Source organism: Coffea arabica, chromosome 11e (genome assembly GCF_036785885.1).
Source record: "Coffea arabica cultivar ET-39 chromosome 11e, Coffea Arabica ET-39 HiFi, whole genome shotgun sequence".
NCBI lineage: Eukaryota > Viridiplantae > Streptophyta > Magnoliopsida > Gentianales > Rubiaceae > Coffea > Coffea arabica.
In genome coordinates, this window is record NC_092331.1 from 14,826,791 (window position 1) to 14,845,356 (window position 18,566).

The following is an 18,566-nucleotide window of genomic DNA, read 5'->3' on the forward strand; positions in this document are numbered from 1 at the left end:
GGGCCACAGCGGGATAGGGGTTGCAACAACTGTGTGATTTGCATAATAAAGACGAATTAAGTAGATTTAGTGGCTAGGGAAGGGATAAGTTGGGTGTAGTGTTGCAAACGAGTCGAGTCGAATTAAACTTTAGTTTAATTGAGTAAAGTTAATCAGGCAAAGTTTCAACTCAATTTTATCAATCTCCAACTCGATTTCGAATTCGATGACCTTCCAAAGCAAAATTCAAATTCGAATTCGACCTCAAATTTGAGCCTAGTTGAGTTTAAAGTTGAGTCTACTTGAGTTTAAAAAATAAAAAATAATTATTTCACTTTTTAAATAATGAATAAAATATTTATTTTTCCTTAATAAATAATAAAAATACTAGGGATATAAAACGGCTCACGAGCGCTCGCGAACGAATTGATTTGTTTGCAACCCTAGTTTGGTAATACAAGCGGAGGGGGTGTAAGTGAAAAGTATTGGATTTGAGGCCTCCCACTTACACTATTAAAAAAAAGAAAAGAGGAAAGAGGAAATAAAGGCTTTTAGTAATTTTAGGATCCGTATAAGTGTTTGCATAAGAGATTATTTGGGATAATTTTTAAAAAAAATACTGTAGTCACTTTTTAAATATGATACATGTGAAATAAAAAGGTAGTTGTAAAATGTATTGATGATGCAAGTAAGTCAATTTATGTAAATAAAGTGTAAATAATGTACAATTCAAACAAAAAGTTACACCCTACTTATGAAATTGCAATCTTATGGTTATCATATCCCTATTTTCCTCAAAGCGTGGTCTCATTTGTACTTTTTATTGCCCTCTTTAAGAGGAAAAAAATATGTTCTAAAGTTAGATGTTCAAAATAGGGTTGTCAATTGTTTGGATAAGTCCAGATTCGACTCACAAAAAATATGAAATTTTTGGACTTTTGAATTTTGGGCTTCGGGCCTATGTTGTGAAATTCATACTCAACTCATATTACAAATTAAGATTTTAGACATATTTCAAGTTTGGCCCAATCTCACTATAAATACACAATTACTTATATTATTACATTAAAAAAATTAATTATAAATATAATATATATTATACATAAAATTAAAATATGCACATTATTATATATGAAACACATATGAAAAATTTGCCAAATTGATCCCTCACATTTTGAAAAAAAAAACACTTTTTTAGTCGCTCACATTTAAAATCAGCGGCAATAGTCTCTCAAATAGAAAAAAAGTCTGTCTGATTGGTCCCAAAACTCATTTTCGCTCACTTTTTTGGCACCCATAATTTCAAGTGCATACTCTCTCATGCACCCATAATTTCAAGGGCAAAAATGAAAATACACTTTGTTTCCTCTTTTTTTCGAAAAAAAAAGAAGAAAATGTAAGCTACCAAACCCTTTCTTTCCCATTCCCCCCCCCCCCCCCCCAAATTTTTTCAGCTACCAAAACCCTAATTGTAATTCACCAAGACTCCAATCAAAGAAGAAAATTTCAGTATGGTCACCAGCAAGTAGTCAAAGAAGAGTAAGAAAAGATATCTAAGAAATTCACCCATTTAAGATTAAAATGGAAACAAACAATGATTGAAGTCATTGTGACAAAGAGCTCATGAATGTGATTTCTTGGAAACCTGCAAATCTGGGAGGGAGATACTATGGCTATCCAAATTATGGAGTAAGTTTGAGCACATATCATTTTGGTTGTCTTGGAAAAAATTGGTTCTTGATATGGGGTGAAAAATGGTTCTTGATATGAGGTGAAAATTGGTTCTTAATATGTGATGTTCTTGCATTTTAAGTGAATTGTGCTTGTCGCTATTTTAAGTGGTATGATCCACCATTGTGCAGTAGATTAATGTCAATAATACTTGACTTGTTAAAGACTCTCAATTGGCTAGAAACTGAGCAAGAAAGAAGAATTCAAAAAGAAAAATTACTTTGGACTGTTTTGCTTACTTCTTGAATGCGCATTTTGTTGATTGTGTTGAACAAAAGTTCAATTATAGTCTAAAGAGGAAACGAAGCATATAAGGCAAAAGCAACATGATCTTTACATCTTCGTCGCTAACGCCGTTGTTAGCGTGATATGGAAGAATGAAGAAGTTGAAATCTCTCTTATTTAATCGAGATTTATATTTAGGATTCTGGTGGCTGATATGTTTCTTAAAAGGAAATGAAGTGTATTTTCATTTTTGCCCTTGAAATTATGGGCACCTAAAAGAGGCGTTCACTTTTTAGTTAGAGAAGTGAGCGAAAACAAATTTTGGGACCAATTGGATAAACTTTTTTTATATCTGAGGAACAATTGTGACTGATTTTAAATGTGAGAGACTAAAAAAAGTTTTTTTCTAAAATTGTGAAGGACCACTTTGACAAATTTTCCAACACATATTTATACTACATATACTTGTGGTGGTGTGTAATGATTTGCCACGAAAGAAGGAAAAAAGCCTTTTGGTAATTTAGAAAGCATATAATACATTTACATTAAACAAAAATTGCTCAATTCCCATTATTCAAATTATGCAAAAGTTATACCCTACTTAGAGATTCTAAATTCTAACTCCCTTACTCCCTTCCCACTTATTAAAATTCACCGGTATTCTATTTAAAAAATGTTTAAAAAATTATATAGAAAGCTATACCCTACTTATGAAATTGCAATCTTATAGTTACCCATCCCCAATTTCCCTCAAAGCATAATCCCATTCGTACTCTTATACCCCTCTTTAAAAGAAAATAAAAATTATGTTCTACAATTTGGATGTTCAAATCAAATTTTGGTTGTTCTGTCCTCCTACACGTGGAACCACTCCACTATGTTCCAACAACACCAAGAAGGACCTCAGGGCAGAAAGCTGTGAGAAGCTTCCCTTCTGTCAATTTCAATCAAAATCGTTATTGCTCTATAGTACGTCCTTCTTAGCAATTATCTTTCTTTTATTTATTTTTATTTTTTAAACATTGTAGTCAACCCCTACACTCCTGCTCCTCTAATCTATCTGGGAAATAATCCAATTGAATTAAGAGAGGCTAAAGGGAGTGATTCTTAACTCTAGATCAAAGGAATGTAATATTGCATACTTTTAAATTTTATTGCAAGTGTAAATATTTAAACTCCAGATTTACGGCCAAACTTACACTTAGGCTTTTAATTATCTTTCTTTTAGCTAATCCTCCAGTTGCTTCATTTTAGCTTCTAGAATATTCCAATCATTGTTGATCCCATGATGCCAACAGAATCTAGGAGTTATCAAAAGCAAAGAATAACATGCATGGTTTACCAAGGAATCAATTGATATGCAAGAAAGGTAATAGCATCAACATGGAATATGAAAGAAGGTAAATCAATGAAAGTGATATACCTGTTTTCATCTTTTAAGCAAAGCTAATACCCCTTCAGATAATTCAAATATAAGTCTCAAAGTCATGGACATTGGAGGGTAGATTACTAGCTACTTGGGTTTTGTTCTGTTCCTTTACTGGCTGAGAGAGTAATGATTCTGCTGCTAGAGAGGAAAATGGGAGAGATAAAAGTGATAATGATGATGATGGTTTTATTGGGAATTGCTTTTTCTGTAGAGGGTTCAAGGGATCAGCTGCAAAAGTGGTGCAAATGGAAGTCCAGAGTCAGTAAAGAAGCTTCTTCCTCGGAGGCCAATCCAGTTTCTTCTTATTCCTCTGTCCTGTTCAAACTCTATGGCAATGTTTATCCTGATGGGTATGTGAATTTTTACTTTCTATTCTTGATTGATTGTCAATAAAAGTTGGATTGTGTGCTAAATATCTCAAGTTCTTGTCTGTACAGGAGTTTACATAATAATCTACAGGGGAATTAGACTTAATGTTCATTTATGTCCTGCATTCTTAATTGGAGTTAATGAATTTGATTTGTTCTAAATATCTCGACTTCTTGAAAAATTTTCTCCCTGCAACTCTGTTTTATTTGATGACCTCCCTGCATAGTCATTTCTGTTAGTTTCATTTTTCTTTTACCCAAAATTTGGGCTCTTAAAGTGTATAAATTGATTGAGCCACATATAGACATAAGTTGTAACTCTGCAGAGCTTCATCACCATTTCTTTTTCTTATGCTATAGCAAATTTCTAGTATTTTTGTTCTTTTGTATTTCCCTGTTGATTAGGGATACATAACCCAATAGCATAACATTATAGCTTATGATTTTCATAATATGTTTGCTTACTCATTATTAGCCTTGAAATCTTGATGATTCGCTAGTCTTTCTAAAGAAAAGAGGTTTAAACTTTCGTAGAAATAATGCATCAATTTCATAACTTGGACTTCTCATCATAATTTTACTTTACTAGTTGCAAAATTGTTTGTTTGTTATTTGGCTCACAAATTAGGTTTGTCCTGTGCATGTCAAAGGAACATAACTATTTAATGCAGAAATCTGTGATTTACTTCCAGATGTTTAGATGAGAATCTCATGTGCTTAACCATCCACTAAGAAAAGAAAATGAAGATGCAAAAAGCTGCAGTTAAATGGATAAAAAACGGACATGTGCGAAATGTACGAGCTTTTCATGATTTGATTACTATAGGAATGCAGTTTTAAGTTTGATGCAATGTGAAACTTCTCTTTTGGTCAACCTTATTTTCAAGTGTGTTGCTTTTCTCAGCCACAAGATCATATTGCCTGAGTATGTTCTGCAGGTTTTACTTTGCTCAAGTTAATGTAGGGCAGCCTCCAAAGCCCTACTTTCTTGATCCTGATACAGGCAGTGACCTCACTTGGCTTCAATGTGATGCTCCCTGCGTACATTGCACTGAGGTATTACTAATGTTTCTATCTTCCATGCAATAAATTATTGGATAATGTGCAATCAAGCATGATGGCTTGCACTAGTTGCTCTTTCATATACTTTGATGATAAATGCATTTTACCATGTAACACTTTCCACTAGTTGCCCTGACTTCTTCCAGCAGTCTTCTGTAATTAAGTATTACAGAAATTTCTGAAAACTTCTCCAATTTCATGACCAAACTCTACCTATTTGATACTGCTTTTTAAGTCTAATTGCTCTTGATCTTGTAGGCACCTCACCCGCTATATCGGCCAACAAATGATCTTGTTGTTTGTAGGGACCCGTTGTGTGCTTCTTTGCACTCAGGTGCCTACGAATGTCCCAATCCAGAACAATGTGATTATGAAGTTGAGTATGCAGATGGAGGTTCATCCTTGGGGGTTCTAGTCAACGATGTCTTTTCTCTAAACCTTACCACTGGAATTCGACTGGGCCTTCGCCTTGCTTTTGGGTGAGTACAACAGCTTCTTCTCTTGACATACTCTGCTCTTATGTAGTCTATCCATCTTTCGCAATGTTGGTATTCTTTTATAGTTTCCTGGTTATCACTGCAACTTTCAGTGCAGATAGATATGCATAGGGAATATATATGTATGTATGTATGTATGTATGTATGTATGATTAGGATCTTGAGAGAGGTTATATGATCAGGAAATTATAGCAGGTCCCGTAATTTATTCAAGGAAATTATATTACTTTTTCATCTGAGTGTCCAGGTTGCCCATAGATTTGTGATGTGAATATCGAATGCAGATTATTTCCTATAGCCAAAAAAAATGAAATGGTGTTATATAAATTTTCTGTGGACTAATCCAATGTAAATGAATCTTTTAAAGGGATGCAGATGATAAACAGCTAATGATTGTGAACTATACAAATGAATTTTTGTTTCAATGTTGAATTCAGTTGGGTATCTTGAATTTCTTCCTTCAGACAACAACCAAATGAATTGAATGGTTCTGTGCTGATCTTTTGTCTATAGGTGTGGCTATGATCAACTGCCTGATGTATATACTCCTCCTTTAGATGGAGTACTGGGCCTTGGGAAAGGGAACTCCAGCATTGTGTCACAGCTCCATAATCAGGGGATTGTCAGAAATATTATAGGCCACTGTCTAAATGCGACAGGGGGATTCCTTTTCATTGGGGATGATCTTTATGATGCTTCTCAAGTAAATTGGACACCGATGTCACGAGATTCCACGTAATGCATACTCATTCAGCTTTCACAGACACATTATAGTGTGCACAGTAATGTACCTCCATTTATTTATGCAAGAATTTGCGACTTGTCACCTTTTTTCAGAGATTTCTCAACTTGTTATTTTTGACAGAAAACACTATTCAGTCAGTTCTGCAGAACTCACATTTGGTGGAAAAGGTGTGGGAATTAAAAATCTTGATGTTATCTTTGACAGCGGGAGTTCTTACAGTTACCTGAACTCTCAAGCATATCGAGCTATAATTTCTTTGGTATGAGAATTAATACTCATGCTTCTTTCTTTCAGGCAGCTCCATCTTTTCAATCATTAAACTAAATAAATACTGCGTTTCATCTTGTGTGAATTATTCAGTCTGCTAGGTTAAGAATGCTTTCCATAAAGCAACGACTCATGAATCTGCATGCCTTGAGCAAAAGACTTTCAACCCCCTTTCCTAGTACAAGCAGACCTGAGTTTAGCGCATCTATACTTTTAACAGATTTGCTACTTCACTATATGTAATTTACCGGTCTTTGAGGCATCATGTCTACTATAAGTTGCAAACTAGTGATTGACCTTATGCTTATAGGTAGAAAAAGATCTGAAGGGGAAGCCCTTGAAAGCAGACAGAGGTGATCGTACTTTACCAGAATGCTGGAAAGGCAGGAAACCATTCAAGAGCGTCCATGATGTAAGGAAATACTTCAAGCCTCTAGGGTTGAGCTTCCACCATGGCCAGAGAGTTAGAACTCAATTTGAAATACCCCCTGATGCATATCTTATCATCTCTGTAAGAGCACCAATATTTTGTGTCCTTGTATTCTTTGTCTTAACTCTTTAAACTATCTACTCATATATATATATATATATATACTGACATTAGATTTTTCTCCAGTCAAAAGGCAATGCTTGCTTAGGAATACTGAATGGCACAGAGATAGGGCGGCAGAATGATAACATCATTGGAGGTAATATTCCAATCCTAACCATTTGTCTGAAAGTAGACAGCTAGACGCAAAATCTTAAAGGGAGAGGTTAAATTCATGCCTCGTGTGTAGTTCAATATGGCTAAGTTCATATAATTGGTCCACGCCCCAAATTATGTGGATTACTTCGTAAAGCAGTTAGTTTACACATTTTCCAATCTAAGTTGTCTTTTTGCACTTACATTGCTCTGCCATCTCGTGTAGATATATCAATGCAGGACAAGATGGTGATTTATGACAATGAGAAAGGAGCAATAGGTTGGAGCCCTGCAGATTGCAATAGGCCACCAAAGTCCAACACTTTCATCATGTAATGAGTGATGAATGAAATGTCTATGTCCGTGACGAGTGAAGCATCTATGTTGCTTATACTTACTGTAAATGTACATGGCAATAATTAGCGTAATTTAAGCTGAACAACACAATATTGGAGAGAATGATTGTACGTCTAATGTTGCAGAAAAATATTACTTAAGCAAATATATAGTTTGGTGTGTTTGCAATGGCAATTCTAAACTTTGTAGCGGGCATGAGTAATATTCTTTCTCAGTTCTAATTTTTTGAACTACTCTTTTAGTGCTACATAATCCAAGAACTCTCTCTGGATTTCATCTGTCTGATTTATGCTACGGTTATGTTCTAGCCAAGTCCTAGCCTTTATTTCCGTATCTCATTTAAGTGAGAATTTAGGGACTCTGGTCGAGTAGGTATTAGTCTTATGCCTAAAATTGAGAACCCAAGAATTAGAAGTAAATCCCCCTTCTCTCTCCCCTCACCCCTATCCCGTTGAAGGGGAAAAAAAAAATTTCAAAGAAGGGACTTAGCGCACATATGCCCTTCACGTATTTACTGATTCTCCACCTTTCCTTGTCTATGGTTAATTCTACTCAGAGATTTAAGTGGCAATACGTACGTCCAAAACTTGAAAAAACAAACTAGGTTTGCAGAACAAGCTTTGGGGATTGCAAGTGCACTTAGCAGTTAGCTCCAAATATATAATCCAAAAGCAATTTTCTTTTGGACATTTGTCCCATGGGACTGAGAATGATATATAAGCTTCAGCTGCAGATATCGATTGCTGGAAAAACTGCAGATGGCAAGTTTAGCACTGACGGAGAACAATTCTCATTCATTTACATTTAAACTTTTTCAACAATCACAGGAAAATGCCTCAATCTACTGTATTCCGAAACACAAAACTCGGAAACAGTATGCTCAAACTGTAGGTCGTCCACAGCTTCGTGTCCACAAAAAGAGGAACCTGAAATGTTCCATTTCTTTTTGTCCTGTCAGACAAAAAAAAAAAAAAAAAGAACCTACGAAATAATGAAAATCATGGTTTATCAGTCAAACAAAACTCAATTACGGAGATGATTTGCTTAGGGATATAACAATCTTGCAACTTCTATTTACATGCAAGTCATGTTTGTCATCCTACTCATTTCCTCTTCTTGTCCTCAACTTTTACAAGTTGAACAGGAGCTGCTGGTATCCTTAACCACCACTCTCTCATACGCCTGAACCATCTTTCGCTGCTTTCTTTTCTTGCGGGCATATTTCTTGTGAAGGACTCTACAAAAGCTAATAGGAAGAGGTACTTGAGAGGCACAAATGCAAGAGCCACAGCTATGACAATCAATGAGAGCGCAACTGTGTCTGTTGCCTGAGGATGGGAGAAAGAATGAGTATCAAATAAATGGAACTAGCACTCCAGAACAATGAAATTTGTTGGTGATTGTAATGCTCTTTTTTGCCAAAAGACTGAGCAATTTTGATTAGGACTACCATTATTAGAATCACTTTAAGGTAACCATAAATCAACTCGGAATCACTTTACATCCTGTACTCATTCAAACTGAATATGATTTCCATCACACATACAATTCATTTTGCATATGGTAACGAGATATAGACAAAATTTACACACTGAACAAGTCGCATTGTAGATGCACCTTAATGGGGGCCAATTTTTCCATAGCTAGCATTTGCTTCAGCCTAGTTGAGGTATAAGGTCAATTTCAGAAATAGACAATGGGTGAAATTTTGGGAAATAGACATCCCAAGGATTCCCATAGCAAAGACATCTAAACTTGAAAGACAGAGTTGAAATGGTGCAGACAAACTGGTTCAGTGAAGATCAAGCATCATAGCATCAAGCTCACTAGCTACCATATGTTATTCATAAAGAGGCATTGTTCAACATCTTAACAGGAGTTGCATATATTACTTCAAGAATAGAGGGCACAAGATATGAATAGGGTGCTACGAAATACACAGATTGAGCCTTCTACTTGATCGGATAAGAACCTAGGAATCCCATCCATCCTTTGAAGTAAAGCAGAAATCTGTCTCTATATCTGTATACTCCAAAATTCTTTTAGCAAGCCCTCAAGTGCCATCTAACTTGGAAGTTTAAAGCCCCATCTTCTCTCAACGTAATTATCTTTTCCTACATGATGTCTTGGCTCTCAAGGTTCAGAGAGTTGTCCCTGAAGTTAGATGGTACTCCTAAATAGGAAATTGTTGCAATCATTTCTTAAAGTCATCAACTAAATCCATAAAAGCAACATCGTTCAAAGTCAGAGAATGACCAATCAGTTGATTCTGATATGCTGAATAGCTATGTCATTGGGCTCTCCAGCAACTAGACTCCATAGTGTCCTTGCACATAATTTATCATAGTAGTAAGGAAAGTGCTATCAGAAGTTATAGATGAAAAAAATATCATATAAAGCTTGTCGACAAGTTGTAGAAAAGTCAATTCCACTAATAAATTGGTGATAGTTGAAAAAAGAACTTAAAAAGCTGGAAGTTAGTATTCTGTTTTCTTCTTTTTGAGTTATTAATATCTGTAAGGTAACATTAGAAATATCTCTTCATACTCTTGTTTCATTGTATATCTTTTTTTTTTTGTAAATGAGGATAGAATCTTTGATATACGCCCACATAATACGTCAACAAATTCAGAGTCATATCAAGTTTGCATACAAAGAGGATGAAAGGCGATACCTGGGGTACTATAGCAAAAAGGAGTGCCCGTAGTTTCAGTAGAACAACATTGCCACTCTGAATTAAGCCCTCAACTTGAAGGACAGCTTCTTGCAATGTTACAAGCTGCTCTACTGCATTCTTACTGGGAGGAGCTTTGATTTTAAATGCTTCCAGTGGCCTCCTTTTGCTGGTATACCTTTGCCAGATCATAAAACCTGCAAATATTACAGAAATTGATGGCAATATGTAGTTGATCCACCCCCTGCAATTCATGTCAAAAGATTTCAACAAAATCATTGTTTCAGCGATCTGAGTTAAACATTTAATATCAAGGAGAAAAAAGAGCCTGTGGTTGCAAAAACTCAAAACTCCAGCAACAAATAGACACAAAAGTGTTTTACTGCCAAACTAAACAACTCAACCTGGACTAGGAAAAGGAGACATAAAAGAGCATCAATATAATCACTTGAAGTCTAAGCAACCTGCAGGTTAATACTCCTTATCTTCACTAACTATACGTAACTTGAACCATGGTCCTTGGTATTCTAAGTTGATGAAAATTCTCGCTTTCTTTGATGAAGCAACAAACAAACCATCCATCTTATGCCTATGGACAGATATAAAGTGAATTATATCAATCAACATTTATCCATTAAGATTCCAATCTCTATTAATAAAGAAACCCTTGCATATCAATTCACTATATTTGCACTAAACAGTCAAGAGAGAACCCTCATGCTCCAGCCCTTGTTTCAGCTAGGCTAGTTGTGCCTTTCCACCATTTTCTCATTAATTAGAAAATCATTCTCATCAGTATTTCTCAAATTCATAGCAACTCAACGTCCATCCATATAAACCATTCAAATGGAGCCCAAACAATTTGGCAGCAAGAGGGAGTAGGATTTATGATAGACGCTACAAAACAGAATACAGCTTTAACCAAAGAAAGTGCTAAAATTTGAAACTTAAGAACTTGCTACAGTCCTTGTACAAGAAACCTTGGATTCACCCCCAAAAAAAAAAACCGACAGATGCTGTCACAGAAAATATGCAACTTTTTGCACTATATTACCAATGACTAGAAACTTGCAGAAAACAAGAAACCAAATGCACGAAGGGACCACTTACATTTGTACAGAAATCAAACACCGCCAACTATCATAAACCATTGATACATCATCAGCTGTATTACATCAGATAATGATACTTGTAAAGTATGTGTTCGCACGTGTGGAAGTCCTCTCTATGTAAAAATACGAGAAGATTTCTCAACTTCTTTCCAGAACACATTATGATCACCAATATAGTAGACCAAAGTTCCTTTGAACATTAAACTGATCAAACTGAACAGTAGCACAAGAAGGAAAACACTGTTCCAAATCTAAAGTCTATTTTGTAGATCTCCTCTAGTTATAAGAAGCTAGAGTACATGAATATGGGTCAATTTCTTCTTGATACATGTGTGAAACAGAAGGTCAACCTCGTGAAGCCAACAATGGTCCATAGCTTTGAAGAATGAGCGCAGAAGTGGTTAAAAGGTGAGATTCAATCATCCCTGTAGTAGCCAGTCTATATCATTTGTTTAAGGTTCAATTTAAATTTTTGGTGACTCTAGACGAGTCTCTTTAAAATTTTTCTCTTTTTTAAAGAGGATCGCCATATGCAATAGTCTTTAACCTACAGATGAACAATCACAGGCATTAAATACTAGACCAATTATAATCTACATAAAGTTCCATCTTATATATGGCAAGAATAAATATGGATGCATCAGAATATAGCCTCACTGCACAACTTGTTATCTCGTAACCTTTGGGATCTCATGAATGGATAGCTAAAAGATGGTTTTCTTTTCTAAATGGATTTTTATCTACCATCATTTCTGACATCAACCTGCCAAAATTAATTCATACTAGGTTGAACAAAAATCTGCGTGTTAAAAAAAAATGAAAAGTTCATCCTAATTATACACGACAAGCTCATCTAAAGAGTGGAAACTTTGCTAAGCAGATCGAATGAAGCAAAAGACAAGAACGAACCTCAATATTGCAAAGCTAGTCAACACCAAGAACAATATAGATTTCCAAGGCTCTTCCCATGAGGCTAACTGTTGAATCCATTTAAATGATACAATAAGTGGGTACAGTAACTCCTAGAGAGAAGCAAAGATAAAACTTGTCATTCTATGGACTAAGAAACAAATAATCAAAAGATTACACCAAAGCAGTGCAAATAGCAAACCTTCAATTTAAGCAGTATAGCAATAAAGTGAAGTTTTAACAGAATCACGTCACATCTTAGCTCCTTATTGCAGGGAAACCATGCAAATTAGCTAACTATGGGGATGTTTGAACCACAGCTAGATTTTGGAAGCCAAAATAAAAAAGAACAGCAACAGCAGCAGCAGCAGCTGCCTCAGGGTGAATGAAGGAAGAAAGAAAACTTGCATAAATAGCAAAAATCCTAATCTTTCTTTTGCTTGGAAGTAATATTGACAGGAGTAATAGAAGTTTCTAAGTTTTACACCTACCAGTGTGTGAAATCCAAAACAATTTCTAAATACATAAGATGGCCATTCCCACTGAATGTGATATCTTATGTACCCTGAATTTCTCTAACTCAATAAACAAATGCCATCTATTCTACAAGTGAAAAAGCAAGTAGAGAAGTTTTAGTTACCTCCAAACCTAGACATGATACTTGCTCAAGGAGAGGAAAAAAGGACAAAAAAGCAAAAAAGGCAAATCCATAAAAAAGGGAGGAGAGTTTGAAATGACCTCCATTACAGCTAAATTTGTATGAATTCCTTCCACTTTCACTTGGTCAACGGTTGCTTGTGCAGCTTCTGCCCTTCCTGTGTTCTGTTTTAACTGCTTTACGGCAGATTCAAGAGGACTTATTTCACCAACACAGATATCTCCTTGACCAAAAGTTGCTTCTGTATTCATGCCTTCTTCTTTGCATGAAATAATTCCAAGTCTACCAAGTGTTAGAAGAGAAACAGGGAGTATCATCTGTTTTTTCACATTTGACAAAGCCAAAACATCGCGTCTAACAGCTCCAGATTTCACAAGAGCAAACCGATCCGACAGATTTTCCAAGATCATATCACCTCCTGGGAGGCTCTCAGCCAAGTTAAAACAGAGCACAGTTTTGTAATTCGAAGAGAAAATGTGGAATACCTCTCTAATTGCTCGGTATCGCAAAATTCCAAGAGTGGCTCTAGCAAGTGCTTCATTCTTTTGGTATCCTTTCAGATTATACTTCCTAGTGAACCTATGCGCTCGTAGGATCTCAAGACTAATATCCAACCAATAATCCCGTCGTGAACTGCCCTTAAATTCTGGAAATTCAAAAAAGACAGGCTCCGTCCTGTAAATAACCAAGTCAGAACAACAGCTTTCATATAAACCAAAAGATCACAACAATCAGAGAACATACATGGATATCGACTTGTACATCACAGCTTTGTCAAAGAGTCGAGCACCCAACGGTCCAGTTAATTCTGGTTTTATCACCTGTTTTATATCTGTTGAAAGATCATATCTCACAGCTTTGTCATATAAACCAACACCAGATTCAAAGTAGAGAGCAAACTTGGTCAATGTCAAGCGTCCTGACACCAAAAAAGGGTACAAAAGAAATTATATCCAACATATGAACATCATGTACCTTAGAAAATATTCTCCAATGACACAAAGAAATGAGTTTTTCTGAGCTAATCATGTGAAACAACAATTATCCTTAGGACAGCAGGGATAAACACTTTAAAGTTATAACTTAAAGGTCTCTCTAGTTTACTTGAATTTTTATTTGACACTCAGGCAGCCATCACCCTGAGTTCAGCTTAAGGATGAAATGCCCATAAATATGGTCAAGCTACTATATGGAATTCAAGTAAAAAGGAAAATACTAACAATAACCCCAAAATGGGTACTGTGATTTCAGATTCAAGTGTAAGATCAGCTTTATTGGGTATTAACTCACCAGGCCAGGCAGAGATTCCAATATGTTGCAGAACTGGTTGTGTGGGAATTGTGCCATCTATATCTAATATGATCTCTTCCTCAGCAAGTGACAGGTTGGACATGAATTGTGTGCTAGCTCCATTGCTTACAGCCTTTATCACTCTGCCAAAAGTGGTGGAGGCCATAAAATTTGAGATTGACAGAAGACTTTCATATCAAAGAGATGCATGTGTCATTTTATTTCCATCAATTCCCAAGGCAGAACCAAGTTTGCAAAAGAATAGTACCATTAAAAAAAAGGTAGAAGAAGCAATTAAATAAAAGCCCACTATCAACAAGAATAAAGTCTAAAGTCAAGCAGAAATTCGAGTTCAAGCTTCGCATTCAAGCTTCAAACTGGGCAATATGCACCGCTTTAGTAGACAAAGCCAAAGGGAAAACATGAGATGGATTACCCAAGCCAAAGACAACCGTCTTCTACACAAACATTCTCAACATTATGTAGCAATATCAAGTTCACTCTAGAAATGATTAAAAAAGCATGGTAATGTAATGGTTCTTGTATACACATCATGTAAGAAAAAGACCTTGATGCATGAAATCCCAAGCACAAAGAAGTTATACTAACAGCAAGAAACAAGACAGGCTAAAGTGCTGGATAATAATAGTAACTCATAAAGAAGAAAAAGAAATTTACAAATAGTTAGCAGTTTAGTAAATGAAGCATACTTGTCAAGACTCCGTAGGTATTTGTCATATATAAGGAAATGAAGTCGACCACATGAAGAACTTGTCAAAACATCAAAAAGATTATGAACTGTTATTATATCAGCCACAATTGGACAGGCAGGAGCTATTCGAGCAAAAGCCTCCAGACCAACAGTTTTCTTGTCATCAACCTAATCATAGATGGAAGATAAATGACGAAATGAGCTCTTTCAATAGTGGCTACTCTCATGACAAATTTCAATAACAGCCATGAAGCATAAGATGAGATCATTTGGCTTCCAGAATTTATTATTAACTAATAGCATAAAAAATAAACAACCAAAAAACCACAAACAACCTGAACAGCCATAGTTGTTGAACTGGAATAGAAAAATGACCAGCTATCCTCGTCCTCCCTGTCATTGTTACGGCAAGAGGTGGTTTCCTGAAATTAGATAAAGTTTAGAAAAGCTTATTGGTACTTCAAAAGATATGATTTTTGTTTTGTAGTTTTGGACTAATGGATGAAAAGACACAAAAGAAACTATTTGTGATACTCAACATCAATATATCATTAAAAATGTCAATAGACAAAATCAGATTAGTGACAGCCATCTCACATTGGCTAATAAATCATTCTCAACACCTGAAGATTCCCATGCCAGCATCATGTCAAACATCAAGCGACGGAACTCCTTGTTACTTAGATAATCAGCACCTGTAGTTGATAGATCAATTGCTTGGTATGAACAGAATTCAAGAAAATTCCTCGCATGGTTTGAAGGTTGTTTAACTTTATCAGGAAACTCTCTGTCAAAGCACTGGTATAAATCCTCAGGTGATATCTGAAGGATCCTGCAATTTGATGGAACATTCCAAGCCATATTAGCAATAACTGAAATTCCTAATCCTACACTTGATACCTCCAAAAGGAATCTAAAAGTTCAGACAAAAAAGACCATAGCCTATCAGATAAGCAATTTATCACCAATCTGGTAGATACTCAAGAAATCTTTTTTTTTTTCAGTGGTGGAAAAATACCAAGTTTGGTTATGATAAACCAAGCCCAGCATTGAGAGATGCAGTCCCATGGGCTGGGATGCACATCTTCCCTTAGTGAAGTTAATTTCAGAAACTTTATTAACAAAACGAAAAATAAAAGCCAAACAAAAGAAACAAAGCATAAAAATGAAGTTATCCCTCATTTTTTACTCGTGTGTTGCACAAATAAATCCCAAAAGTACAAATATCTTGATATTAAAGTTTTTCCTTTCAGTAATGCACAGGGATAGTCATAAGTTGTATGAGGGAGTTGTACTCAGATGCTCATGCTTTCAAACTACAACTGTAATATCTAAAACATTTTGAGCTAGTAATGCACTCGTTAACCCCACTATTGTTCTTTGGTTATTTCTTTCTCTGCATTGATTAACACAAACACATACACACACACACACATATTAAAACAACTATACAAGACAAAGTGTCTTTGCCAACAAAATGATGAAATTTCTTTTAATGATATCACACAATTGCTCGCTGCAGAGCTCAGCTATTTCCTTGTTTACAATTGCAGAAACTTTTTGGCCTTAAATCAGGGTACATTAATTTCCTACTTAATAATGATAATAATAACCAGAAAAACATTTAGGCCATTATACAAAAAAAAGGTGAATGCAGATTTATATAACAGCCAAATGTATGAAAAAATGCTTGTTAGAGAAAGAGAGTAGAAAAAGAAAAAATCCAATTGATTACTTGGAACAACGGGAGATCACGGAGCGAGCGAGAGGAGAAAGATGAGGAACGGGCAGTTTAGCCCATGCGCTGGAACCGTCGTCGTCGTTTCCATAGTCATCGGTATCACCACCGTCTCTTTTAACAAAGAAGCTCTCATTCCCCCGTTTTCTGAAGCTGTTTTCGTCGTTATCCTTGGAAAATATGGATTTGAAAAAAGACTGCAATTGCAAACCCCCATTGCTATTGCCATTGCTGCTGCTTCTGCTAATACAACTGCTATTATCAATCGCTCCTCCACCACCATTACTACAGGCATTCCATTGCTGCTGCTCCTGCTTCGCCATTGTATCTATTTTCTTCAATTTGATTTCTTCTTCCATCAATTCTGAGGGTTTCCCAATGGTCGGTGGGGTCGCGCGGTCCCGAGGCAGTTACAGGGAACTTGCCTTGGGAGGCACTCAAAGGAAATGAAAACTGCCTTTTTTTTTTCTTTGCTCTTTTAACTGTTCCTTTTTCTTGGAGGGACAAAAAAGAGAAAATATTGACAGGTTTTTTGAATTGTACTTTTTTGCAGAAAATTTTTTACCCTTTTTCTCTATTATTATTTTTATCTCATATAAATCAAATTATTATACTATATTTTTTTATAAAAATTCATAAAAATAATAATTTAAAACGAGCCCTAATGTTGCCCTGTAGCTCTGAGACCCAACGAAAGCTGATTTTCTGGAGAAAGGCACAACCAATAAGTGTAAATTATATATAAAAAAAAAGAGTAAAAATATATTGCCAGTCAGAAAGATATCCAAAAAAGAAAAAGCAAAGAAAAACTTATTGGAAGTGAATAGGATTAAGAAAAATGATAAGGAAAATAGCTACATTTTTTTTTGTCAATACGATAGATTTTATATTACAACTACTCCTATTCTACATTAAAGGGAAGTGATCTAAAAAGGTCAAGGGAAATCCAGTAAATTACCACTAATCCAAACAGGTTTTTACGCACTAGTTTGCAAAATATTTTCATGAAAACTTAAATATTAGAATATAGGTCAAGTGATTTGATTCCTATCTTACACGCAATTAGAATTTTAAAAGTCTCTTGATTATATGGAAAATAGCTACAGGATGAACCGTAATTTTTATCAAAGCTACGGTCACATCCTGACATCCTAGCCTTTTGTTTCACCTTGGTCAAGATGAGTTGTGGGTTATGTTTGACTCTAGTCATGATGGTAATTAGGATGTATTTTTTGAGAAAAATAGTTGTTTTTTTCGAAACGATAATTTGAGAAAAATAGTTATAAATGTCTTTCAAATTTCGTCAAATGAATTTTTTCATCCTTCACTATTAAAATGAAAATTTTACGTCATTTACAAAGTCAAGTCGATGAAATCTGATCCTAATTTAGATTTTCGATCACTTTTTATTCCTAATTTGTCACGTGGCCTATACATGATCATTTGTTTAGAGATAAAAAGGTCAGACTTAATTTATGGTTAAACAAATAATCCGATCCATATTCAGTTTTGCACCTAAAAAGTAGGATCTATTTCTAACCATATTCATTTTTCTCCTAAAAATGTAGGATCTCACCCAATCTATATTCATTTTTATTACTAAAAAAAATAGGATATGATCATTTTGTGGATAAAAAATAATTGCATGTGCGTCACGTGATGGTTTAAAAATTTAAAAAAAAAAAGTGGTTGAAGTCTTCAATTGGAACCAATTTATCAACTTGAATTTGTAAGAGATGTAAAATGAACATTTTTAAAGTGAAAGACAAAAAAAAAACTCATTTGACAAGGTGTGATGAATGTTTTAAATGGTTTTTTCTTTCTTTTTATTTCTATTTGCTTCCACTCTTTTCTCTTGACTTTGTGGCCTCTTCTTCCTCTCCTTCCATTCACACATCCTAAATCTCAAGTGCCCAAATCTCCAAATAACTTTTCTCTCTCCTGTGGTCTTTCTATGTCCTTCTTTCTCTCCCTTTCCCTTGTTCCGCTGCACTAAACTGCATCTCGTGAATTTCATGGAGCAAAATTTATTTTCCCCAAGTTAACTCCAATTATTCACCTACAAAGTCAAGCAAAATAATTTTCTACTTCTAACCATACTTTCTACAAGTTGGTCAAGGTCTTTTTT

The 18,566-nt window shown here is 35.2% G+C and overlaps 2 protein-coding genes across 5 annotated transcripts; one reads left to right on the top strand and one right to left on the bottom strand.

Annotated features, from left to right (window-relative positions):
- The first annotated feature begins 2,686 nt into the window (after positions 1-2,686).
- LOC113718073 (aspartic proteinase Asp1-like) lies at positions 2,687-7,519 on the top strand. 4 transcript variants are annotated; one of them, XM_072072909.1, is made up of 9 exons: positions 2,687-2,904; positions 3,576-3,714; positions 4,671-4,788; positions 5,053-5,273; positions 5,805-6,026; positions 6,157-6,295; positions 6,614-6,814; positions 6,920-6,992; positions 7,215-7,519. In XM_072072909.1, the coding sequence occupies exons 1-9, from the start codon at positions 2,742-2,744 to the stop codon at positions 7,322-7,324; spliced, it is 1,386 nt and encodes a 461-aa protein (XP_071929010.1). In that variant the 5' UTR covers positions 2,687-2,741; the 3' UTR covers positions 7,325-7,519. The 4 variants fall into 4 exon arrangements, with proteins under 4 accessions (XP_071929010.1, XP_071929012.1, XP_071929013.1 ...); XM_072072911.1 differs by lacking the exon at positions 2,687-2,904 and adding an exon at positions 2,913-3,304; XM_072072912.1 differs by lacking the exon at positions 2,687-2,904 and adding an exon at positions 2,914-3,335.
- A 600-nt stretch (positions 7,520-8,119) lies between these two features.
- LOC113717646 (uncharacterized) lies at positions 8,120-16,916 on the bottom strand. Its single transcript, XM_072071679.1, has 10 exons — positions 16,436-16,916; positions 15,298-15,532; positions 15,036-15,122; positions 14,699-14,868; positions 13,989-14,131; positions 13,443-13,617; positions 12,779-13,373; positions 12,041-12,153; positions 10,020-10,263; positions 8,120-8,673 (listed from the first exon to the last, which is right to left on the bottom strand). Exons 1-10 carry the CDS (start codon positions 16,795-16,797, stop codon positions 8,449-8,451), a joined length of 2,349 nt encoding a protein of 782 aa, XP_071927780.1. The 5' UTR covers positions 16,798-16,916; the 3' UTR covers positions 8,120-8,448.
- Positions 16,917-18,566: the final 1,650 nt, after the last annotated feature.

Coding starts and splice junctions, on each gene's coding strand:
- LOC113717646 (XM_072071679.1), bottom strand. CDS start 16,797: ATGGAAGAAGAAATCAAATTGAAGAAAATAGATACAATGGCGAAGCAG. Junction 15,123..15,297: donor AGAATGATTTATTAGCCAAT/GTGAGATGGCTG, acceptor ATCTAATTTCAG/GAAACCACCTCTTGCCGTAA. Junction 8,674..10,019: donor TTTTTGCTATAGTACCCCAG/GTATCGCCTTTC, acceptor TCCCATCCTCAG/GCAACAGACACAGTTGCGCT.
- LOC113718073 (XM_072072909.1), top strand. CDS start 2,742: ATGTTCTACAATTTGGATGTTCAAATCAAATTTTGGTTGTTCTGTCCT. Junction 5,274..5,804: donor GGCCTTCGCCTTGCTTTTGG/GTGAGTACAACA, acceptor TTTTGTCTATAG/GTGTGGCTATGATCAACTGC. Junction 6,296..6,613: donor ATCGAGCTATAATTTCTTTG/GTATGAGAATTA, acceptor TTATGCTTATAG/GTAGAAAAAGATCTGAAGGG.